Source organism: Cheilinus undulatus, linkage group 5 (genome assembly GCF_018320785.1).
Source record: "Cheilinus undulatus linkage group 5, ASM1832078v1, whole genome shotgun sequence".
In the NCBI taxonomy this organism is placed as follows: Eukaryota; Metazoa; Chordata; class Actinopteri; order Labriformes; family Labridae; genus Cheilinus; species Cheilinus undulatus.
In genome coordinates this window covers 40,378,352-40,404,380 of record NC_054869.1, presented here as the reverse complement: position 1 = coordinate 40,404,380, position 26,029 = coordinate 40,378,352, and the positions used below count along the sequence as shown (strand labels likewise).

Below are 26,029 nucleotides of genomic sequence, written 5' to 3'. Positions count from 1 at the left end.
ACTAATTTGTTGAATTCACAGATAAAGTGTGAGGCACCTCTGTGAATCTTAGTGATGCTGTGTGCCTGAGCTGCTGGGTGATCTCATTATAGTTGTTGTTTTGAAATCCCTTTTGGACTGTGTGAGATATTTATTTCAGTAGAATATATTTACTGTTCTAGTTGCTCATAAGTTTCTCAATGACAGCAGTGATAATGTTGTGGCAGGCACAGTGATAGTGTTAAATTCCCGCATTACTTCAGAGATTCTGTCTTATCTCAGAGACAAGCTGAACAGCTTTGAATGCTAAGTTTTATTCGTATTGTAATTGACATGTATGGCAGGAAAGTTCAACAGCAATCCGCTTTGCTTATGCACAACAACAGTTGCTTGAAGGAGAGTGTTATACTGCTGGGTACGTCTTGTTTTCATATCCTTGAGTCTGATTGCTGCCTTGAAAAGGCCAGATATCATAAGTGACACTTGTATTAATCAAACAACAGATAAGAATTCACTTCATATCAGAGACACAATTTGTAATAATGTCTGCTACACGGCTGGAATGCGCTATGACAATGAAAGAGGATATCAGAAGATAGGAGGTCTGAATGTTTACTCTGCAAAGATCACAACAAGGCAGTAATATTTACTACACACAATGAGTAATGAAATCAAATTTCATTATGCAGAACATATTTATCTCATGTCATGACTAATACATTATATTTCATATCTACTGGGAGCAATGGCTGCAAATATGCAGCTAAATTGACAGCATTAGTTTCACAAAAACAATTAGTTATGAACTGAAGAGATTCATGTGTGTAACAGCTGATTTACACTGTATATTCTCACAAACTGTTATCAGGCTGCAGTATTTGAATATCACTGAGTTAAGTGTTTTTTAGTTTCTATGTGAGAAACAGGTCAACACAGCTTCTGTAATGGGAGTATTAACAGGCTCAAATGAAAGCATAAATAGCTTCTGATATTGCACTTAGCAGGTAATATCTTTATTATCTAGCTAGTTCTTTTAATATCTTGGGACTATCATGTTGAGGGAACTTCTTGTTTGTATTATGTATGGTTTAATTTAAAAACACTGATGAGCGTAGGGGCTGATAAAATAGTAAAAGTACCTGCAAGGAATACAGCTGAAAATGGGCTCATTGGTGATCATAGAGGAAAGCAATGTATTGGATTAACATTTAAGGACATCAGAGGCAAAATTAAAGAACTTTTCTTGTTTACTGAAACTTTCCATCTCACAGCAAACCCTTTGATAGCTCCTTTAAAAAGTATTGTGCATTCAAATTCAATCAAGTTTTCCGTTATGGTAAGTGGACTTTAGTTTGTATTGTGCTTTTTTAGTCATCTGACGTCTCAAAGCGCTTTTACACTGCAGGTCAAACCTACCCATTCTTACCCTTTCACACCATTCACTCCTCATTCACACACTGATGACAGAGGTTTCCAGTGAGGATTGGCCATCAGTATTAGCTAACTTCATTCAGTGGCATCCATACAGATTAACATGCCACTGACGAAGCAGTGTGAGCAAAGCAGAGCTAGCTTTCTTGCCTCAGGACACATTGAGATGTCACTGCAGTAGCTGGGATTGAACCCACAACCTTCTGATCGTGTTGCCACGAGGAGCGTCATGAGTGGGATGTCCAACATAGGAATCAGACCCCTCTTTTCATCCTCTTTGTACTGCTGTATGACTTTCCAACTCTCCTGTACTTTTCAGTAGTATTTTCTCTCACTGCATACAGCCATCTCTGGGACAAAACTAAGTAGAGTTGAGTCGGTACCATAGAGGGATGTGCACCATTAGATACTTCATAAAAATGTAATGAAATTCTCTAAACTTAATTTTGAGCTGGTAGCCCTTCCAATCCTGTATTTTATCCATACAAGTTAAGTTAATTAACTTGCTTATATGTTGCTTTTCTGTGCTAAAGGTTATTAATAAGCTTCAAGGCATGTATGATATATTAGAATAAAATCCTTTGAGTTATGACTGTTGTCCCTCTCAATGGAGTAGAAGTGCTGGTGTGACAGATGACAAATGATGGTGTGACTCAGTGAAGGAGCTTTCAGGCCATATAGGTATCTCTAATTGGCTAAACCATTAGACTTTAATGTGTCGAACCAACCATTCGACACATTAAGTTCAATCAGATTTAACGTTGCAGGTAGATGCAGGTCAATTTAAAACAAGAAGTGGATGCATCTCGTTCTGTTCTGCATAGAGTTGATTAGGTCTCTAGATCAGGACTGTGTTTGCACCTTCAGCCATTTGTCTTATCCAGCATGCAAATAAACTGGAGCAGCTAAAAATAATGAAGTCGTTTCTGAAGTTATTAATTGCACAGGCAGTTTTCTGTTATGATGATTTAAACAAAGTTGTTATGAGTTGTAGGAGCCTTCTGATATGTCTTTGCAAGGTTCTTCACCTTAAGACTTTCTCTCTTATCTAAACTACATATTTAAAGAAGCTTAAAAGGATGTTAAGTCATAATAAGTTATAACTGTAGTCATATATTCTGCTGTGGCAGCATCTGTCACATCATATTTTTATTATGTAAGAAAATTTAAAATACTAGGCATGGAAGGAATCTTTAATTAAGAAATGTGTTGTAAATTGATGCCCATGATTTTCAAACAAGCTTACATTACCAGCATGTGAATTTAGTATTTTAAATGAAATTGCCTGTTAAATATGAAACAGATGTTTGCTTTGCTCTGGAACGAGTGATTATTCCGTGTATTTGTTCGAAATAACAGCTGTAAAGTGGCATAAGTTGGACAGTGAGTAAAATCTGTTTCTTTCCATACAACAAATGAATTTTTGATTTGTCTGGACATTCACTCTTTTACTCCCTCTGGCACATTGTAAATACAACTGCCAGTGAAGCGTCTGCTCAGACAGAATAAAAGTAATTTGCTTGTCCTTTTATTTTTCCCTTGCTAGAAGCCACATACCTTACTGCAATGACCAACCTCTTTCCTTCATTCTTAATGCATTTGCCACCCTAAAGCCCTGAATAAACGTGATTTTCATTGACTGTACATATGACTTCCACAGTGTCTGAACAGATTGAACCCAGTGGTTTTAAATGGATGGAGAGAACATTTCACTTCTTTGTGCCTGCTTTGGATGTCATTCTGCACAGCAGTTCAGAGATGGAGCCATCTTTAACGAGACCCTGAATCTGATATTATCGCTATTAACTCAAGGATTACACTCACTCAAATCACATAAGCGAGGTAAAAGGTGACAGCTCTGGGTTGTAAAAATCATATTAACACATTTCTGTGGTTAGAGGGTTATGTTAAAATGGGTAATTTAGCTTCAAATGAAGTCCGTGTGCAGTTGTATCACATGGTCTTCATTTCTTTTCCAATACCTTTCAGCTATTTGCTTTAATGCCCAAAATGCCTTAAATGGAGTCTTCTGTGCAACTGTATTAGACGGGAATTCATCCTGGTCCTTTTTTTCTGATGTTTACTGCTCTGAGGGTCTGATGAAAACACTAATATACACATTAATCCACACACCATAATAGCCCCACATAGGTGGGGTATTAGAGCGAGCACTGATTTTGCTGGAAGTCTTTTCTTTCCTTCTCTCTCCCTCTCATTAAAATATACACATACAGAAATGGGCAAAGGTGTGATTGAAAAGTTAGGCAATGTTGTGACTCTTGTTCTCATATGAGAGGTCAGTATAGAGAATGGTTGAAACTGTGAAGTCCAGACAGCAGTAGTCTTGTTTCATTTTGATCCATCTGTATTAGTGCTGCGCAATTTGACAATAATATGCGATTAAACTGGATAAGATTGCAATTTACGATTGCACTATGACATACGAGGTATGGCGATTAAAAAATGAGACTAATGTTTTAACACAGTTTTATTGAACAGGAACAGATTTCAGTGTCTGCCCTCTTCAATATTCTCCCCTTCTGCATCAACACACCGCTGCATTCAGACTTCCACTGATCAAAACAGTGCAGCAGGTCTTCATTAGAAAGTTGTCACAGAATCTCTGTTGTTCTTTTCTTTACTTCTGTCACAGACTCTAAACGTTTTCCTTTGAGCACAGATTTGATCTTAGGAAAAAGGAAAACGTCACATGGTGCTGGATCAGGTGAATAGAAAGGGTGATCAAGCACTGTGATTTGTGTTTGGGCCCGAAACTGCTGTACTGAGAGCGTAGTGTGAGCTGGCGTGTTGTATGGTAGCAGAATGACACAATTTTTTCACAACTGTAGTCTCTGTCTTCAGACTTTTTATCTCAGATTTTCTAGAACCTGTTTGTAATAGTGTTGATTCACAGTTGACTCTGCTGGAACCCACTCCTTCAAATTAAACCCTTAATGTCAAAGAAAATAATCAACATGGCCTTGAATTTTGACTTGCTTTGTGGTGCTTTCTTCATCCTTGGTGATGATGGGTGTTTTAAATTCACTGACTGCTGTTCTGCTCAGGATCACATTGGAAGATCCAAGTTTCATTGCATATAATCATTCCTCCTAAGAATGTAGTGTTTCCTTCAATTTGTTTAATCTTAGCATTAAAAAAACTACAGAACCGAAGTTGTTACAGTGCTGCTTTCAAAACAGCTTAATTATCTAATAACACAAGTTTTTCTTTATTTTTAAAATAAAGATACTTATACAAAGTGCACTAGTGGCATTATTATAAACTTAAATGCTTTTTATTTTTGTAAAACTTTCAAGTACTACTTAATACAAGAAAACTGCAGCCTTTTATGGGATTATATAATAATTACACAGCCTGACATTGCAACTGTGATCAGATTAATTGTGCTATGCTTATCTATATCTTCATTTAGAAAAACATGATGTGTTTTTTGCTCTTTTTTCAAGTTTTATTAATTTTATTAATGAATAACATTTAGGCAAGGTCTTTCATCCAATATGAAACATTCTGAAAGCCATTTAATTCTATTTAGGTGACCTTGTTCAAAGCACCATGTAGATTTATTCAGAACAATTTCAATGGCACAATTCATAATGAATAATCATTTGTTTTGGCCTTGTGGGCTCCTCAGACTACTGATTTTGCCTTCACTGTACAAGATACTAGAGTATATCCCTTCCTGTTTTTGATTAGCAGCATTTGCATGAGGACATATTTGCATGTACATCATATACTCCTTGAATCAATTGCTCTGAAATATCAGTGTGTATGATAAATACACAACTTTTGCATTTTAATGTCCTTTTTCATTGTAGACTGAAAAAACCCTGCTGCTGTTAGAAACATACAACCAGGAAAGAAGAGTGTTAACCTCATCCTGATGTGTGTCAGAGCTGGAGTTTAAGTTTGGTGCCATTTTATATTTCTTTCCTTTACTGCTTAATGCCTCATTTTTTATTTAAGTGCATATATACAGCTGTCAATACACTTTACATTGTGCAAGATTACATAGTATTGTTTTAGACATACTGTATAGGGAATTAATTATTCTTTCAGCTGCTGCTTTTTTTTCCTGCACTGGGTTTCATAGATGTCCATCAGATGGCAGCATTGACTTTTGAAATGCAACTGAACCAAAAAGAGGAGCACCATGCATTATTGTCACCTCATACCAACTCTAAAAACATGCAGGCATTAACAGGTCTGAATATATCTCTGTGAATGAAGAACTTGTCTAATATGGCCAGGTATCTGCAATATCTAAAGACTTCTTTAGAAAACTTTGAAATATAAATCCAATAAAGATACTAGAGATTGACTTGTAATTGCTGTGCTTTTAGTACATTGAACTTTTGTCTTTTCAAGGGACTTTTAGGAAAATAGGTGACACACTGCAGTGTTTTTGGCTATTATATGAAGCCCATAGACTTGTGTTGCACTTCCTTTAACACACCTTTGCTTTTATATACCCAGTTTCTAATGTTTAGTGTATCAGTTGTTTTGGATTCACCCTAAACTGACTCCATCACATGTGTACATAAACACCCTGTACAATTAGTTGCACATGCCAACCTTAAAACAAGACAAAGTGATTTTGTAGGGTGACAAATGGTACACAAACATACAGTCTCATATATCAAAGTAATTGCTTTGTTAAACTGGACTCTTGTCTTCATATACCACATGTTTTTATAACCTTTTTTTCATAAAGAGGGTTATCTAAATATCTAATTGACTGCAGATGAAAAAAAGCGATGAAAAAAAATCCTATTACTTATTAGAATCTAAATACATTACTTTATTCTAATATAACATGCATGTTTATTTATGTAAAGATGGGTTAAAGGGTTTTAATTGGTCACAAGGGTTAGTTATCTCAAACTCATTCAATGATTTGCTTTAATTATATAACATTACTTTGGATTAATTATTTTTTGTTTGCCACTGACAGGTCAGGAATTGTTTTGAATATTTGGAAATAAGATGTATCTATATTTGTTTATCATTTGTTTATTGGTGTTTATCCTCCTTATTATCACATCAGTGGTGGTCTCGACCAGTCTTGATGGATAACCTTGAGTCTGGCCAGTCCGAGACTGAGACAAGACCGAGTATAAATGCTCTTGATCCCGAGACAAGACCAAGGGATTCAAAACGGGGTTTTGGTTTTCCTAACTACTAAATTAATAGAATATGTTTTTAAAAGTTATTTCTGAATGTTACAAGCCACATAGATTACCCAAATAAAAATGATTTTACACACACAGTGGTGCAGGGGTTAGTGCTTTTGTCTCACAGCACCAAAGTTCCTTCATTGAATTCTAGTAAGATTTGATACAGTTGCATGTTCTTCCCATGCATGTGTGGGTTCTCTACAGGTACTTCGGCTTCCTCTAACAGATGTGCTTGTTAGGTCAATGGTGCTTTTAAATTGACTAGATGTGAGTTTGAGAGTATTGTATATTTTGTCTCAGTCCTGTGATTTCTGTGCGACCAGTCCCATTCAAGCCCTCTGGTGACCCACGAACAGGCTAAGCTTTGTAAATAATAGATGGATGGATACAGATTAATAGTGTCATACTTTTGAAATAGAAAGATTTTTTTGGTGTCCTTACCAGTGTTTGCCAAGTCTGTTGAATATTTATGAGTGTCTGGCTGAAACTGTATTAAAACTTTCCATCACAAAGATAAGACCATCATTTTTATTCTCAAAGTATTTCTCTTTCTGTATTAGAAATTCAAAGAGACCCCCATTTGTCATATTTTTATGCATATGATAATAATAACTCGTTATTCTTTTGTCACATGCTTTGACCTTTTTAAATATTGTATTTAAAGTCTTTGGCTTTTTTCTTCTTCAGGATGTGCTAAACAACCTGGGGTCCTCGGAGCTGGATGAGGATGATCTAATGCTCGACCTGGACCTCTCTGATGACCAGCGACATCGCCATGGTAAACTATTAAATACAAAATATGCTGTATGCACTCAGATGCAACACTATGAGCTACACAAACAAAAGTTTAGTTTTATAAGATAATGGAACATTAAATGTTAAAAGAAGATAAAATAAAGTAGAATATATAAACTATATAGAAACTATGCAGCACTTGGTATTTTACTTATTTTTATCAAGTTATCAGGCTGGTTTTCCAAAGGAAAAGGTTCATACAGACCTAATCAGATCAAGATAGCATCTGCCATTCATGAACTCTCCTTTGATTTCAGTTAATATCTGCTCATATTTTGTCACTGTCACTGATTTCCCCCATCTTTTCCTTTCTTCTTCTCTTTGCTCTGTGTGCCTCACTATGCTCATTAATCTCCATTCCTCTACCTTTAAAACATGAAAACCACTACTCTCCCTGTGTCTTATAACATGTGCCATCACTTTGATGTAGCTGCCTCATTTACAGCAATTTATCTCCTATGTTGTTTTGGCATTTCAGTCACTCTTTCTGACATGCCTCATGGTTGAAAAGTGACTGTTAGAGGAGAGATATTACCTCTGCTCTGCCATAGAGGGAGCACACAGTAACTCCAACTCTCATATATCACATGAGGAAATGAGTATTTTGAAGGAACATAGTGGGCAACCACAGCAGACATCACTGCTTTTTAAAAAAAATATTCTTATCAAACTCAAATGTTTATTCCTAACGTGTTGTTGTTGTCAGGATGAATTTATTACAATGATGTTGACTTAATTTAAATGTGCTTCTCTTGTTAAACTATTTCTTGTGGAAGCATTTCAAAATTGTGGTATAGGTTGCAATGCAAACATTTTGATAATTGCTAAAAATCTAGGGTTTCAGATGTTTGCTCTTATTAATAAAAATCATGTAGGCAAGACATGACATGTACTTACTGATTTAGACATCTGTGTCTGTGTGTGAGTGTGTTGCATGCATGGCATGTCAAATATACAATTACAGGCTTAAATGTGATCCCTTTCCATCTGTATGTCAAGTCATTCATCAGTGCTTATTTTTTAAATTTAATTTGCTTTTAAGAAGTCACAAGTCAAACTCCAACCGGGCGCCCACTTTAAGGATTATGTCAGGGCTATTCAATTATTTTGGCAGTGATGCTAATTTAGCCTTAAAATGGTGAATCATTGTTGCTTGTAACATGATGTTGCCAAAACCTTCTCACAGCAAATTTCGGAGCAGGATGAAAAAATGGATGCATACTTCTCTGTCCATTCACTGTTGAATTGTCTGTTTTCTGCATCTACTTTTAGTCTTTTAAAGTAGAAAGAAAGATTTCGTATCGCTTACGGGCTTAAGTCAGGCACACACAGTGCGTTTTTAAGCTGACTCTGTAACAGTCCAGGTGAAATGCAAGCTCATGCTTTTACTGACGTAACAAACTGAAATGTCACTGACAGAAGCCGCATTCCCAGCAAACACAACTAGCAGCTAAATGTTAAATCATAAGCAGGATGTCTACAAGTAGGCCTGTTTCCTGCTCATTTATAAACGCCCAAGCACCAAGGGAATAAGAGCCCTATTGAAATTGGTCAGGTTTATCATTATTATTTCTATTTATATCTCTCCTCAACCTTGTTGGGCCCCTTAGCATGCTCAAAACGAAAGAAAATTAGCACACATACAGTATGTGTGGTCTGAAAAAAGTGAGTTCATATAGGTTTTACAAATGGCTCTCAGGAATTGCCACAATAGAGCCACCTTTTGTGCTTCTACGGAACTGCCCCAAAAGGGAGTTAAGAAATTTGGTGAGCAGATTCAGCTTAGCGAGATCTACAAAAACGTCTGCTGGGGCAAAGCTCTAACTCCAAAAGGAAATCTGCCATTTTGAACTAATAGCAAAAATTGTGGTGTTTTGGGCTTGTTCCAGGGATAATAATAGTTTCCTTTGTTGGAAAGGCACATCAACCAGTCATTACTGCTGTTTTCATTGTGATTTAAGATGCTGGCCGGCAGTTTACTAAGAAAACATCCCCCAAAGTTCGAGATTCCACTTATGACTCTGCTCCCCCTCTGGGAGTGTGTGCAGGCATACAACCAAAATATCAAACCCAGCATTAATCCATCCGACCATTCAGTAGCTGCTGGTCGGGTCAGTCTGCCGTCATGCCCCTCTATACACTGCACTATAAATGGCGCACAATCACATTGCAAGTTTGCACTACTTCTAAGTTATTCATGCTACTCAGAATTCATGTCAGAATCTGCTGAAAACTTCACAGTGTACGCCCACTTGCGGTACTGTGAGGTTGGACAAATAAACTGTGAAATTAATGTAACTGAAAATCCTACAGATATGATAAACATACATTATTTTATTCAAAAACTTGTGTGTATCGTTGTAGTATACTCAAAAGGCCCTCTAAAAGTGACCTCAGGGGCCTGACCCAGCCCCAGGGCTTCCTATTGATTAGCCTGGGTTTATATCCTCAGTACACAGAGCCTAAACGCCAGGCCACTAGCTACCTATGGACCACATTAAATACCATTTCAAAGGGAACTTTCTTCTCCCAGCTTGACTCTCTCTTCTATGTGTGAGAATGTCTAACTTTAACCATCATCTATCAGTCACATTTTATCTTTATGTGAGGTTAGATTTGTCTATCTCTAGGCAACATTTAAGTCCCAGATGGGCTCACAGAATATCACAGTTTGCAGTCAAATAAAGTAAAATGCTCAGAAGCACAGAGGAGAAGAGAATACAACAGAAGCTTCAGCCCTAATAAACTGAATTTCCTGTGCTTATGGGGGCTGGAGAGTTTCGGGGGGGTGGGGTGAATCAAGCACTCACACACCCACACAAACACCCACCCACGCATACACGCACACTTACACAGATTTAAAACCTCTCTGAGGCACTGGCTGGGATGATGCCGAGCTGAAGGAGGCACCATCATTAATACACACACTAACACACTAGTGTGCATGCTTAGTCATTAGACCTAATGGTTTGCAGGCTGTAGCATGAAATTAAAGGTTTGATGAATAGTTCTCATAAAGTCAAGGGACTGAGACTTTGTGTCTGCACTGAGAGAGAATTGTTCTTTTCCATTCTCCTTTAAATGGAGTCATTTAAATACACACCTGCACAGACACACACACGTTCAGGCACTGACCAAAGGCAGAAAGAAGAGTTACTTTCACAAATAAATGCACTCATGCAGACGCACAGTGAGACACACACCCACACATACTCATTGGCACTCGGCTCTCAGGTGGCTTGTTGAAACCTTTATTAAAAAGCAAGCAGTTTCACGGCAATTTATGGCCGATGGTCTTCGGCTTTAGAGTTTTTTGTGTTCATACTTTTACTGTGACCCGTGCCCCGTGGATCCAGACAGGGACAGGAGAAGGACACAGCAGGCCCTTTACAGAAACATGAGGAAATGCCAAATCTCAGTAATACCACTACATTTTATTCTTTATTACGCTGTCAAATTTGCCCTTTAAGCCTCTTTTGAATTTATCTCAGGAATAACTGATAATTTTTTCACCTCTCAAATCTGTCAGTACTGAATTTTAAAGAACAATTTTGTGACATTACTAGTGTTTATTGCTCTGTCTAATTTTGTTGACAGAGAGAGTGTGATGAATTTTTAGGGGCCCTTTAGCTATACATAGTTTCATACTCTATTCTCTAAATTTTTTATTTACACAGATAACAAATAAACAAAGAAATAGAAAGTGGGGAACCATAGCTTGTAAATAATCCCTATGCATAAAGTTTAAAGTCTTTTTTCTGTGTATTTTTCACTGACAGAAAAAAAAAAAAAACCTTCATTTATCTGAAGGAGCCACAGGTCAGACTTGAACTCAGGCCTCCTGCGTACATGGGGCATGCATAACCACGATGCTATCTGCGCCCTTTTCCCTTACTCCCTTATTGACTTAGAGTTTTTAGTTACCTTGACACGTTTCGACTGCTGACTTCCTGCAGTCTTCCTCTGAAGAGTCCGGTCAAGAGTAAACCATGCCCCTGCGGTCTCACAGCTTCTTGAGGACAGCATCCCAGTTGTTGGGCAACATGCCCACTCACCCTGGTTTATACTCCAAGAGCCCATTTCTGACAGCAGGGGGCATCCATTTATTTAAGACAGGGCGACCTTACTTGCATAATCAGCTAATAAGGAACGTCACAGCAATATCCTGTGACTCTTCTAAGGAAGACTGCAGAAAGTCAGCAGTCGAAACATGTAATGGTAAGTAAAAACTCAAAGTATATAAGAATACACAGGAAAAGAGCTGCTGATGGGCCAGTAGTTAAGCTGTGCTCCATGTATGCAGGTGGCCTGCGTTCAAGTCTGACCTGTGGCTCTTCTCCTGCATGTCCCCCTCACTCTCTCATCCTTTTTCTGGCTCTATCTACTGCCCTCCTCTATGAATAAAGGCACAAAAATCTTAAAAAACAATGCATGGGTTGAAAATATTTTGTGAGGGCAGTATGAGCTTAACTTAACTTATTATATCTAAAGCCCATTGTCTGCCCACCATGTCTGAAGTCACATTGTCACATTTGATCATACAAGTTACTTTAAGATCTACTGTTTGCAAACTTTGCTGTTAACAATTTCTACAAAAAGCATGGCTGCACAGGCTGGCTGACTCTTCTAGTGTTTGTATTTGAAGGATCAAAAGATGAAAATCATTTTAAACTGACCTTTTGTCTGTGGTCTCCAAGGTTTTTAAATTGTTTAAAAGTTGAAAACCGTCTAGTGTTTTGCCAGCCTAAAGAATTACAACAAGGTAGCATCCTTGGTGCACAAATAGCCTAGCAGTTAGCTAGGTCATGTCCCATTTGGAGGCTATGGTCCTTGAAGTCAGTGGCACATGTGAAAATTGGACCCGTGGCTTTTTTCCTGCATGCCATTCCTCACTCTCTCTCCCTGTTTTATACTCTTGATGTTGCAGAACCCAAAGGAAGACAACAAAGCTTTAAACAAATCTTAGCAGCGGCTTTCTGCAATACGACAAAGCTGATAATAAAGTGCGTTCAGAAAGTATTCACAGAAGTATTCAGACCTCCTTCATCTTTCCAAATTGTTCTGTTGCAGCCTGATGCTACAATCATTTAAATGTCTATTTTCTCTCTTAAATCTATAATCAGTACCCAATCATAATTGAAGTGAAAAAGCATTTTAGAAATGTTCAGATTCATTAAAAATAAAAACTGAAATATCAAATTGACACAAGTATTCAGACCCTTTACTCAGTACTTAGTTGAAGCACCTTTGGTACCAAGTAGAACCTCAGGTTTTTTTTTTTGTTGATATGCCGCAACAAGATTTGCACACCTGGATTGGGGGATTTTCATGCCATTCTTCTTTGCAAATCCTCTCAAGCTCTGTCAGGGTGGATGGGACTGTTGGTGGAGAGCCATTTTTGGAGGTCTCTCAGAGATATTCGATTGAGTTCAAGTCAGGGCTCTGGCTGGGCCACTCCAGGGCATTCTGAGTTGCCCCTAAGCCAGCCTTGTGTTGCCTTGGCTGTGTGTCTAGGGCCATTGTTATGTTGGAAGGTGAACTGTCTGCCCAGTTTGAGGTCCTGCAAAACAGGTTTTCATTGAGAATATCGCTGTATCTCTTTGCACCATTCATCTTTCCCTCAATCCTGACGAGTCTCCCGGTCCCTGCTGCTAAAATGCACCCCTACAGCATGATGCTGCCACCACCATGCTTCTCTGTAGGGATGGTAGTGGACAGTGCCTGATTTCCTCCAGACTTAACGTTTAGAACTGAGGCCAGACAGCTTAATCTTGGTTTCATCAGACCAGTGAATCTTGTTCCTCACAGTCTGGAAGTCAATTTAATTTACCACAGGTGAACTCCAATCAAGGTGTAGAAACATCTCAGCAATGATCAGGAGAAATGGGAGGCATTGAGCTGCATTTCTAGTGGTGTTGCAAAGAGTCTGAATACTTATGCCAATATCTTTTTTTCTTGATAAGTTTGCAGGAATTTCTAAAATCCAGTTTTCACTTTGTCATTATGGAGTACTGAGTGATTAATTAGAGAAAAAATGAATTTAAAAGATTGTATCACCAGGCTGTCTGACAGCGGCCTGAATACTTTCTGAATGCACCGTATCTGCCACTTTTTTTGTAAAGATTCCTTCTGCATGTTTTAAAGAAAAGTCACTTTTCCATTATACATATTTTTTTCTCTACCTTGGTCCATACAAGGTTTTTGGATTCGGATTTCTGCCATTTCCTTGTTATGGCGTTTGGAAAGGAGAGGGCAAGTTTTTGATTTAAATTGATTAATTGATTAAATGACTGATCGATGTTTTTATCTGTTTGAATAGTGTCCAGAGAAGACTCCAGCCAGTCCCTGGCCTCCTGTCTGAACCTGCTTCATTCACCCATGGACCCATCAGGGGACCGCATCCCAGGGAAAGAAAATCAGAGGTAAATATGTGCACTACATTTTATTTTTTAATTCTGCATTTGACAGAGAATAAAGGACACTGGAAGAACAAACAGAAGAAAATGCTGGCAGTATTATTGTGTGGGACCTTGAACAGTTTTCCTTGTGTCTTAACACAGCAAATGATGACATATACTTTAAAAATGATGTGTGTGTGCATTTGTACTGTCTAGACATAATATAACCACCATAATGGACAGTAAAATACAGGAGATAGATGGGTCATTTTGTGGTATTTGCCGCTCTTAAACAAGATTCAATCCCATCATTGGAGTATGGCTCACAGATCTGTTTTGATGCACTTACCCCCTTTGCCACAGGGGCATTTATCCTCTGCGCAGTGTATCTTAATGACCTTAAAGCCACAGTAGGACTTTTTTTTTTTTTACACCACACATTCCATTGCTTCAATAGTGAGAGAGAGGGGGTAGGGGGTAGAGAGAGGGAAATTTTCTATTCTAGGAATTGCTGATGTTGAATGTTCCCTGTAAATGCATAACATGTTTTATGTCTTTCCCTCCCGCGGAGATGAGACGAGACTCTAGCTCACAAAGACGGCGGATGAATAAATAAATAAATAAAATCTCTGCAAATGAATATTCAAGCCGTCTTTGTGTTCTCCTCTGTCTCCCGGTAGCTGAGGGCTTAAAGAGAACACTTGGAGTGTACATGCAACACTGCTAAGGACGGTTTCGTATCTGATTTGATTCAGCCACTTGTTTCTCATCTGCTCTCAGGAATTAGGACAGGTCCTTTTTGGGGACAAAGAAAAATGCATGCATGCAGACACACATGCACATGGAGAGTGGCTCTGTGGATAGGGCTTATTTGGTTTTATGGAGTCAGTGGGTAATAAAGGGTTATATCATCAGTGGCATTGTCTGGCTGTGTGTCTGACAGGCCATCGGATGATGATCACTTTACCTTTCACTGCCCCTGTCTCTACTCCCTGGTTGAATGTCTTCTATTTCTGCTTGCTACCATAGAGTAAATGTTTATATCTATCCATGTGTTCCCCTGGATAAACCTGTGACCTTCTTTGCTTGCAGAGACAGCGCAGGTCAACTTTTGTGAGCCCTTTTGAAGTCGAGGTTAAGGGTTTACGCTACACCACTGAGGCACTGGGCTTAGCTCCTACATCTTTTTGTTTCTGAGAAGCACTTTTTTTTATCACACCTCTCACTCTCTTTGAATGTTTCTGCTGAACAGAGACATTTTCTGTGTCTAGACAGTTTCAGTTAATCATGCAAGTCAGAAGGCAACCTTTTCAACCCATCCAAGATTTGCGTCAGAAAATTCGTTGGCTTTTATTTTTACTCAAGTTCTTTTTCGCCACAAAGCACTTGAAGACTGTTGATGTCCACTCATACACCCACAAAAATATTTGCATTATGTCACTCCTACAAGGTTAGAGCTAAACTGTAACTCACCTGAAATCTTTGCATGGACTGCTACATAAATATAGGCTAGAAATACCTGAAGTAACAGGATGTTTCACTCATTTAGGTCCAGCTACAGACAGTGGGAAGTAAGAGAATGGATGCATGAATAGGCTCTGATTTAGGGGTGCCAGCATTAGAACAAGAATCTTGTTGTGCACTTCTTAGGGTGCTTTCACACTAGGCCATCCATACCGTGCCTGGGCCCATTTCAGTCTAAAGTCCGGTACGTTTGGCCAGTGTGAGTGCAATTGTTCCCTGGTTTGGCACCTTTCATCCTCTGTGTGTAAAGGAGAGTCTGCACAATACGCAGAAAAGTGTGTGCCGGTGAGACTCACACGGCTGATGTAACCTCTTTTATTACCCACGCCGATGAAATCGGCAGGGTTATGTAAAGGGTTCCGTATCTTTATGTATTCATTTGTTTGTTTCTTTGTTTGTATGTGTACAAAATAATTTGAGAATGGAAAGTCAGCTCTTCACCAAACTTTCAGGGCATATTGGGTAGTGACAGGGAAGAATTGATTAGATTTTGGTGATGATCCGCGCACCTGTTCGGTTTTTCTCAGATGTCGAAATTTTGAACACCATAGTAATCAATGGGAGTTTTCCTCGGTGGCACTGCTTAGGCGTTGGTCTGCCGCCTCAGACAGCCATTCTAGTTATAAAATGATAATGTTTAAGTACATGGACATGCAGAAGAATGACTGTATAGGGCTCATGCAAGATAAAAAGTCCGGGTTTCATTCAGCAGAAGTGCCTGAAACTCTGATCAGGCTCCAGATTATATGTTGTGAGCGATAATTCTCCACTTTGAGCCGCTTTCTCTCTCTCTCCTCACTGGACTCTGTATAGTTAATGTAGCCTACTGATCCCAAGTCAGGTGAAATAACTCCAGTGTCAGATCAGACAGCGTATAAATCTGTTGCTATTTTACAGCCTAAAAAACAAAACTTATGTATTTGGAGTCGTCAACATGTAAGTTCATCAACAGTGGATTCTCCTTGTGATGACATTGGTGCGTGACATATCCGTGCTCAGGCCTGGATGCATTGAGCAGGGGAGACAGGGCAGGGGGTCAAATGGGCTTCAGAATACAGCATGGTACAGATGTCCCAGTGTGAGTGCGCCCTTAGTTTTGACACTGAACATTGCTGCTGTGTCAACTCTGTTAAAGGGACATTTTGACAAGAAGAATTTGTTGACATTATGTCTGACTTACTATTGGAAATTTTAATCTTGATAGAATTTCTATGGTTTATTGCGAGCAAACTTCTTTTTTGTCACATTTTGAAGTTTGGGTAGATCAAGGACTATGCCATGAGCTTTACCATGGAAGAATGACCTTGTAATAACCTTGCAAAGCAGATGGATACTCCCGTTTCCTTGTTTCTCACTAGCGAATCCATCTTGCAATGCTCCCGTCTGAACCGTTTGGGCCCGGTAAGACAGTGAGAGGAACAAACAGCGATGAGGGGCTACTTTGGGGCGCAGTGGAGTCGTTACGTAAGCAAGCAGCAACAAGAGGCAGGTGCCATTATGGCGGAAGACATTAGTGTGGATGCTGCTAAAGCGCTAGTTTTATCAGATTTTGACGACATTTCTTTGTAAAAAGAAGAACAAAGAACAGCAGTGAGGTGTTTTCTTTTCAAAAACGACAAAAGTCGTGTACTACATGTCTATAGTCGCTATGGTTTAGTTATGCAGTTCTATATGGAGTTTATTCCTTGGTAGCTGCGCATGTGCACATTGGTAGTGGCAAAAATGTCACGTGCTTTGTTGCTCTGATTGGCTCGTGAAGATGTGACAGACAGAACGTTCATCCAATCAACCTCCAAGTTTTTTTTTTCAAAGGCTCTGCCCTTTCCCAAATGCTGTGTATCGAAGGTTTTCCAGATGGATGTGTGAAACAAATCCATCTGGCGTGTTAGGTTAAACTTGTAAAGGGTTGTACAGTAAATAAGGGAAGAATACATTTCAAAATGTTTGATAACACAAGGTGCAGATGTCTTTTGACTTGTCCACAGAGCTGTCATTTGAGCCATTAAGAAGCAGTGGTTGACATATTTGACATCATTTTGATTGCAGGGAGACATAGCGATGGCTTAACCTGAAAGGGACAAAGCAGCATTTAATTAAAAAGAATTATGCACTAATTGTGGAACTCAATCACATTGCCATTAATACTGACAGCCCTTATTGACATGCTTTTTCTTCATGACTGAGCTGAGACAACAACAGAAATGGTAACCATACTGACAAACAAAAGGATATTTTGATTCATAGCACCCTGATAAATCAAGAAATTAGGCTTATAGCAGCAAATAGCAGCCTGAATTGTGCTGTTTTTCTCTGTCTGCTCCATTTCAAGATCCAGTTTACAAAGTATATCATGTTTATCATCTTTGTGCATCAACACCCCTATAAAGTTTGGCAATTATGTGCAGATTGCTCTTGTTGTGTCTGAATGTAGAGATTAGCCATACATTTCTCTTGTCTCTGTTGCATTCTTCTCATCATGACCAGGGAGGAAGCCAGTGGTAGCCAGGACCATGTGGAGCACCCCTGAAATCTGATTGGCCACCCCAAAATCCTTCACAATGAATGGCTTTTTGCCTTGTTAGCCATTAATGGAAAGCTTTGATATAGGTTTATTAAATTACTAACCATATCTTAACCTCTACTGGAATAGTTTAACTTACTTTAACAAAGGAAAGGTGAAATGTATCAAAGTGGTCCAGTAAGCCTTACATTTTCCTGAATGTGGCCCTTAGTGAAAAAAGTTTGGACACCCTGCTTCAATCAGAATTAGAATAAGAGTTGGATTTTATTGCAAAGTACATTTTACATACAAGGAATTTGACTTGGTGTTTTGTGCAAAACAAAAAATATAGACGAAGGATAAAGTATTAAGGCTGATAAGAATATTGTATAGATTGTTATAGAAAAATAAAGTAGCAATATTAGAATACAAAATACAATATTAACATCACAAATACTTTACACAAAGGTGCAAAAGGAGAAACCATACAGATGTGTGGGATTACTGCTGAATAGGTTGTAGTCTAATTTCCTAAAGCAGTATAGCACACACAGTGTGCAGTTGTAAACAGAGGAGATAAAGTCTTGTGTGTGTTAATGTTACACATAAAGTCTGTATCAACATGCAACTTTTTTGTCTGATTTAGGGGTTCAGTGAGAGTCTGTCAGTGGAGAGCGGAGGGCTGGAGTACTGTTCATCAGGCTGACAGCAGAGGGGAAGAAACTGCTCTCTTGGTGGGAGGTTTTGGTCCTAATGGGCTACAGAACTCCTGCCAGAGGGGAGGGCCTGTAAAAGTCTATGTCCAGTACGAAAGGGGTCAGCTGCAATTTTACTGCACACCTCATTGTCCTAGAGGTGCACAGGTCTTGAAAAGAGATGGTGGATTGTAGCCAATCACCCTCTCTGCAGAGCAGATGATGCGCTGCATTTTGTTCCTGTCCCTCTGCGTGGCTGCAGCGTACTCGACAGTAGTCAATGATATGTGGATGGACTCAATGATGGCTGTGCAGGTTGAATTTCTTCAGCTGCTGCAGGAAGTACCTCTGTTGGGCTTTCTTGATGAGAAAGCTGATAGTCAGCACCGGCATGAGGTCCTAGGTGATGGGGGTCCCCAGGAGGAGCAAAGAATTCACAGTGGAAACCGGGGAGTGATATAGAATAATGAGGGTAGGCGTGTGGCAACAGCATCCTTCCTGAAATCTACAACCATCTCCACAGTCTTTGGCTTGCTGACCAGGTTGTTGCGACTGCACCAAGTCACTAGATGGTCTACCTCCCAACTATAGGCAGACTCGTCCCGACCAGAGAGGAGTCTACAAACTTTGGGAGCTTGACAGACTGGTGACTGGAGGTGCAGCAGAGGAGAAAGAACACAGCCTAGAAAGAACGCACCAAGCTTTGAAGACTCAAATGCCCTGGTTTCAGTGAATTCTGTATGCTTTTTAAACATAAGTAGTCATGCCAGCTGCTCTTCGAGGCTGTATTTGGGCACAGTGGATATTTTAGATAAATGCTAACATTCTGACATTGATTTTGGATAGAGCACACGTTTAAGGGTTTCTTTTCTCTGACAGTGAGACAGATATCTTGGACATTGTGTTTGAAAGGAGAATGGAATCGGGAATCAATGCTTGTGTTCAGCTTGTTTTGATGTGTTTCAAAACACAGGAGCAGGTTACACAATTGAACCAGATCTTCATTTTTTACCTGATGATCATGGACCACCTGCACTATGGTTGTTCAGCATCGTCACTGATTTATGGTGTCTGAACATTTTCAAACACTTTTGCTGAAAGATGTGTTAAGTGAGTGAGAGAATAAGCGGAGACGGTGAGGTGAAAGTGTTTGCCCAGGGCATCTTCTTTCTCTCTCTTCGTCTTTTTCACCCCTCAGTTTCTCTCGCTCTTTGTCTCAGGTTCCACGTTCCCTTGAGGGGACATTGATTTGCTGGAGGCAAAGCAAGCTGCCTTCTGTTCACACATGAGAAAACACGAACACCCACACAAAAATACACACACCTGTCAGTCATTCAGCCTGTCCAAAGAGAGTATCAGCTGCAGGATACTGCTGGCTGTCTGACAGGCTGCACAGAACATCTGCTTAACGCACGCTCACACAAACACACTCTCAAAGTCTTGTCTGCACACCTCTTCTTTGATGTACGACAGTTGGATGATTTTGATGGCAGTCATTTGAGTCTCAGCATTTATTACTTTGTAAACACTAGTGCACAATAACAAAGCTGTAACAAAGTAGTAAATATCAGGTGCTAGAGTTAGTTTACATCTATATGGGTGCATAGTAGTGGAAAGGTAAGCACTTTCTCAGAGGGGGAGATGGAGCAGAAGTCCTTTGTGCTTTTCCAGAGATGGGAACTCAAGTTTGAGACTTGGACTCAAGTTACACTTGAGTCTTGACTTAAGACTGAACTTGGACTCACCCTGAAATGACCTCAGACCTCCCTTAGGTGCAAAGATAGGGTCTTGGGCGCAACCTTTTTGTTCTTTTGTGTCTGTGGCTACTGATTTTGCACTAATTGATCTTACTGAATGGCATATTATTCACATAACCATCAACAGCGTAAGGCCCTGTTGCTGGAAGTTGAAAACCTGATAAAGGACAGCAAAAATTAGTGATACAAACATATGGACAAAACTGTTGGTACCCTTCCATTAGAGAAAGAAAAACCCACGATGGTCAGTGACCATTCTGGGTCTGCTTGCTGTATCTTGCACGGGGTGTCTTGAATCTGTGCAAGATACCATGAAATCTCAAAACTAGAAAGGTATTCTGGAGTGAAATGGGCTGCCCAGTGTCAGACGCTTGGTCTCAGTTGAAGGTCATGGGTCCTCAAACAGAATAATAACCCAAAACACACACAAAACATGGACTATTCTGAAGTGGCCTTCTATGAGCCCTGGTCTGAATTGAACCTGCTAATATCCTGGTGGTTTTTGGGCCATTAGGACATCCACAGCAGAACCAGGGGCACTTGGCAACCCTCCATGATACCCTAGGCCATGCTTACTTGCCACATTCACCCCTTTTGCCGCCCTAAAGGTTTGTCATTTTTTCATCAGATATTTCCCCATGCCGCTGCTCACATGCAAAGAAATCCAGAGCATGACCTGGGTTGTGTTAGTCCTTCCCACCCAATGGTGCCCTCAGGGAGCTTACTTGCCACATCTTTGCCTCACTTTTTGGCCCAAACACGCCTATAAGTTCTGCACAGTACTGTATATATTTAAAGTTGTTCCAATTAAGGTGTATTTTCAGTTGTTTTAAATCGGATGAAGTCCAGTAACAAGAGATTTAGTCTGTGGTCAATTACACTCTACACTCAAACTCTTAAAGTCAGTACTACATGCCTAATAATGTCAAAATTCTGTCTTGTTACTGTGGGTGATTTTATGTGGACCCAATTAAGCCATTTTTTTATATATTTTGCTTAGAACATAGAATACTTTAGTTGTACTTGTGACTTCTTTCAAAAATTGGAGGTTTGATTTAAACTTGCCCACAGAGACATAACACAGAGACAGATCCACAATAAGTGACTAGTGCCATCTCTGCTTAATTCATTCAAATACAAAATAACCAATTGTGATTGCAGTTCTAATGCAATGTCTTAAATATGTAAAACCAACAAAAATATTTGGCCTTTGCACAGAATGTTATGTAAATTCTCCTCTCTGAGTGTGTGGAACCAGCAAATAATTCGTATTTGTTCTTTAAAAGATGTCAGTCATCAATGGTAATAGTTGCTAATAAATTCACTGACAAATTAAATTTTTTTTTTACATTAAACTAACAGTCAAGTGAGATATTTTTTCTAACATGGAATAATGTTGTGTTGTTCTTTAAACTTTTAACACCAGGGCTTCATTTGCTACCCCTTTCTTCTTGCATTTTATATTTAAAAGCTAAAAACTCCACTTTATTGGGTCTTACAGGGCTACATATCAGCAGAATGTAGATGAACAGAACATATTTTGGCCTTGGTTGAATGATAAACATCACATTTTATGAGCTTTGTTGCATAAAACCTCTTTGGTGTTATACAGTCTTGCCTGTTGCAGTACATAGTCCACATAATAATACCCATCTTCACTGCATGACAGTAATGAGTGTGCCTCTGTGGTTTTTGGTTTGTGGAAATGGGGGTGCAGAGAGCGTATTACACTGGTTTATACTGAATATTTATCTTAGTGATGGATCTCAGTGCCTGTTTTGTGTTAAGACATGGCTTTCTCCCTCGTCTCTCCTATAGAAAAAGACACAGAGGAAATTAAATTTTTTTACAGTTGGGATATAGCTAGCTTGTTGCTATGGTAACAGGAGTCTGCCTGTTGAGTGTTCCCCTTCCCTTCCTCCTTTCTTTTCCCTTTTCTCCTCTCAATGCTTTCAATTGCTATGCAGAAGACAGTCAGTCCGAGGAGAGGACATGTAAACACTCCGAGGTGTCCTTATCTGTCAGCTAGCAGTGGACACTTGTGAAAGTCTCAATTCCCATACCTCCACTTCTGATCTGAGGATTAATGTTTAGCTGAAATATTTGCATGATCTTCCATTGGTATAACAAGGCTCATTAGGAAAATATCAACACTTGTGGACACGTCTCAAATCTCTCCTATGACAGCTTGATTAAATATTACTTCAGAGTTGATATTTTGTTTCTACTCTGTATACTCCCAAATGTACAAGATTTGTGTCTTGGCTCTATCACGCTGTTGAGACTTTCACTGAACAGCCTGCCAAGTCAAACTTAGTTTACTGCTAAGAAATATGAACATCTCACCACATGCCTCAAGCTATACAGGGTCACTCCATAATCACTGCATACTGATGGGCAGGGGTTTAAAAGGCCTTTTCCGGAGTTTGTGTTTTATTTATTTGTGTAAGAATGTATGAAAATTGACTGACAAGGAATAAATCTGTTCTTGTAAATTGAAAACAGTATTAGTGAAAGAGGATGGGCGAAATTGTTTTCACACATAGACTCCTGAGAGTTTCTCAAATATTTCAGGACAGCCTGCCTTACCATTACAGCAATGTAGCTGTGATGACATTGTATTCAAACAAATTTACTTTAATATGGATTTGCCTCCCCTTTTCAGCTATAACAGCTCCCCCTTTATTTGGAAGGCTTTCTACAAGATTTTGAGTGTTTCTGTGGAAATTTGTGCCCATTTATTCTGTAGAGCATTTATGGGGTCAGGCACTGAAGTTGGCTGAGGGGGGCTAACTCGAAATCTCCTGGCTTCATAATGTGAGGCTTGCATTCGGCTGCTCGGCCATGGAAACCCATTCCATGAAGCTCCTGCCACACAAGCTTTTTTTTGTGTTGGTGACTTTTACGCACCATGTGCCTCAGCAGTTGTTGACCCCGATCTGTGGCTTTATGCAGTCTTGGTCTTCATGACTGGGTTGCTGTTATTTCTTAATGCTTACACTTTCTAATCATATCACTTACAACGATCTGTAGGATATCCATCAATAAATAACAGGTGTGTACTTTTATCCATACAGTGTATGTCCCTTAAAGCATGAAGTTTTGGACGAGAGGTGGGGATCTCAGGTGGAATGACTTACAAGCATGACATTAAGAAGACACTACAAAACTCCAAGATGGTTGAAAGAGGAAAGAGACTCCAGCCAGTGTTTTACCTCTTCTCAATACAACCTGTCATTAGACATTTTCAAAATATAAACAATAAGTGAAAGAAAACATACTCGCTAGGAGTGAGCAGTGAATCTACACTGTCATTGGTTTTCTGTTCTGCCATCACATAGTAGTTTTTAAATGCTGTCATTTTCTTTCAAACACACAAGTCTAGTGCACACAAGGCAACACAGCACAACACTGAAAGCTCAACCTACCAACCACAGTGGCAAGTAATAAAAGTAGGATAACAGTGTGGTTGTGACAGACGGCAGCTCAGATTGAGTCCCAGTCTACTTCATGTTTTGCTCTGGTACATACGAAGCAGAGCCAGGTGGACCTACGCTCACTGAGCAGACAGCACTGCCTCCTTCTCTTGTCAGAGCAGGTGCCAGTGTTAACAGCATCTTTATTACAGTGGGGCTACCTGCATGTTTCATTTAATGATTCCCTTGTTTTAAATCCAGGATGATTCAAAGAAGTGGGCTGTGGCTGTGATTCATGGTCCAAGCAGCATCTCTGAATACTGTCACTAACTGTATCCTCACCTCTAACAATTTTCTCTGCTTTATACAAACTCTGCATGATAAACGCCCTCCATGTTAGATTGTCAAAATGCTATTATGGAAGTTAAATGTCATGTTTTCAGTTTAACATAACTTCACAGGAGATGGATAAAACTTGATTAAACATAGAGTGAATTATAAACCACATCTCTTTGGTTCCATACACAGACATGAGTTGATAGTATCACATTTGGTGGAGGGGGAGGTCAGAATGCATTAACATGTTCATATGCAAAATCTTTAATACCGTTATGTAATACTGTTACAGCAAAGTGTGGACAAAAACACATTAATTTAATATTCCCTGTAGGGTTCACCCATCAGCTCATCCTGACATTACCTGGGTATTTTAGGTGTCATTGTATAAAAGAATGGAGCTGTTCAAGCTGGGCAGGGAAGTGTCTAAATAATACCAAAATAAAAAGCTGTCTGTGTTCACTAGGGTGAAACAATTTTTAATATACAATAAGCTGTGGATGTGGTATAGCATCCATGGCACATTATGTGTATGTGAATTGCAAGTCTTTTGGTTTTGCATATATTCCAGGTACTGCATATTTCTTTGAATTGATTTTGTTTGTGTCTGCCTGTGGGTCTGCACACTAGGATGAGGAAACTCATCTCTGTGAGTAAACACTCTATCCAGGGTCTGAAATTAACACCAGCCAAGCGTCAAATGTAGATTTTCCATTTGATGGGTAGACTGTGTGCCCCATAGTGGGTTAAAGTTTGTACCAAAATAATCACCTGTAAGACAACTATACTGAGTTAAAATAATGTTTTGTGCAGCTCTGTCTCTGCTCCCTGCACACGAGTGTTTGGCTGCAGCCCACTGACCTGTCTTCGTATGTACTACTGTTGAGTTGAAACTGAAGGACCAGACTACTACAATGCTTGTAATTTGTGGATCGATCAAACGGTATCATTGTGGTGTTAAATAGACAAAATCCACATGTACAATTTCAGTGAGATGAAAGCAAATACACTATGTTCTAAGTCATAATGCATTTGTTCATTTTTTCCTCAATAGTCTATTTGTCAGTCAATAGGATTTTTCATTTCTCAACAATTATATTGTAATCTGGATTTTATTTGACAAAATGAGCAATGATGACAATAGCGTTTTTCTTTGCAAAATTACTTAAAATGTAGTGTTCCAAATTATTAGTGTTTACAGTTTCAAAACACTCAATAGTTTCTAAAGGACTGAAAACAGAAATCCTTTGTGATTTTTTGCATTAAGAAGTTATGCTTCCCCAGTCAAAGCTATTTCAATCAAAAACATCTTTACAGATCAAGTTTGATAATAACATAGGAGTCCTTCTCTGATGTCACATTAACAACTCTCATCCATTGAATGTGTAAGTCCATGTATAGTTTCTGCCTGTATTTTTCTTTGAGGACACCAGAATTGCCTCCCAGAGCTGCTGTTTGAGGTTAACTGCCATCCCTCCTCATAGAGCTTCTTTTTAAGGTGCTCCACAGGTTCTCAAGAGGGTTGAGGTCAGGGGATGATGGTGGCCTTGCCATGATTTTTTTCTCCCTTTATGCCCATAGCAGCTAAAGCCTCAGTGGTATTTTTTACAGCATGGGATGGTGCGTTGTATTGCATGAAAATGATTTTACTCTGGAAGGCACGGTTCTTCTTTTCATACCATGGCAGGTAATGGGGAGTTAGGAACTCCACATATTTTGCTGAGGTCATTTTGACACCTTCAGGCACCTTAAAGGGGCCTACCAACGTATTTCCTATGATTCCAGCCCATAACATCAGTCCACTACCTCCTTGCTGATGGTCCAGGCTTGTTGGGACATGGTGGTCATCCACCAACCATCCAGAACTCCATCCACCTTGACCATCCAGTGTAGCACAGCATTCATCAGAATAAAACAGTTTGAAAATTATTCTTCATATATTTCTGATCTTACTGCAGTCGTTTGTCCTCATGGGCATTGGTTAAGGGTGGCTGAAATACAGC

The 26,029-nt window shown here is 39.3% G+C and overlaps 1 protein-coding gene across 1 annotated transcript in view; it reads left to right on the top strand.

Moving 5' to 3' along the window:
- Positions 1 to 26,029, top strand: part of ccser1 (coiled-coil serine-rich protein 1) — a 203,738-nt gene that overhangs the window by 20,703 nt on the left and 157,006 nt on the right. Inside the window, exons 5-6 of the mRNA XM_041786666.1 lie at positions 7,293 to 7,383; positions 13,720 to 13,822. Coding sequence (XP_041642600.1) covers positions 7,293 to 7,383; positions 13,720 to 13,822 — 194 coding nt within the window. The remainder of the gene's footprint in view (positions 1 to 7,292; positions 7,384 to 13,719; positions 13,823 to 26,029) is intronic.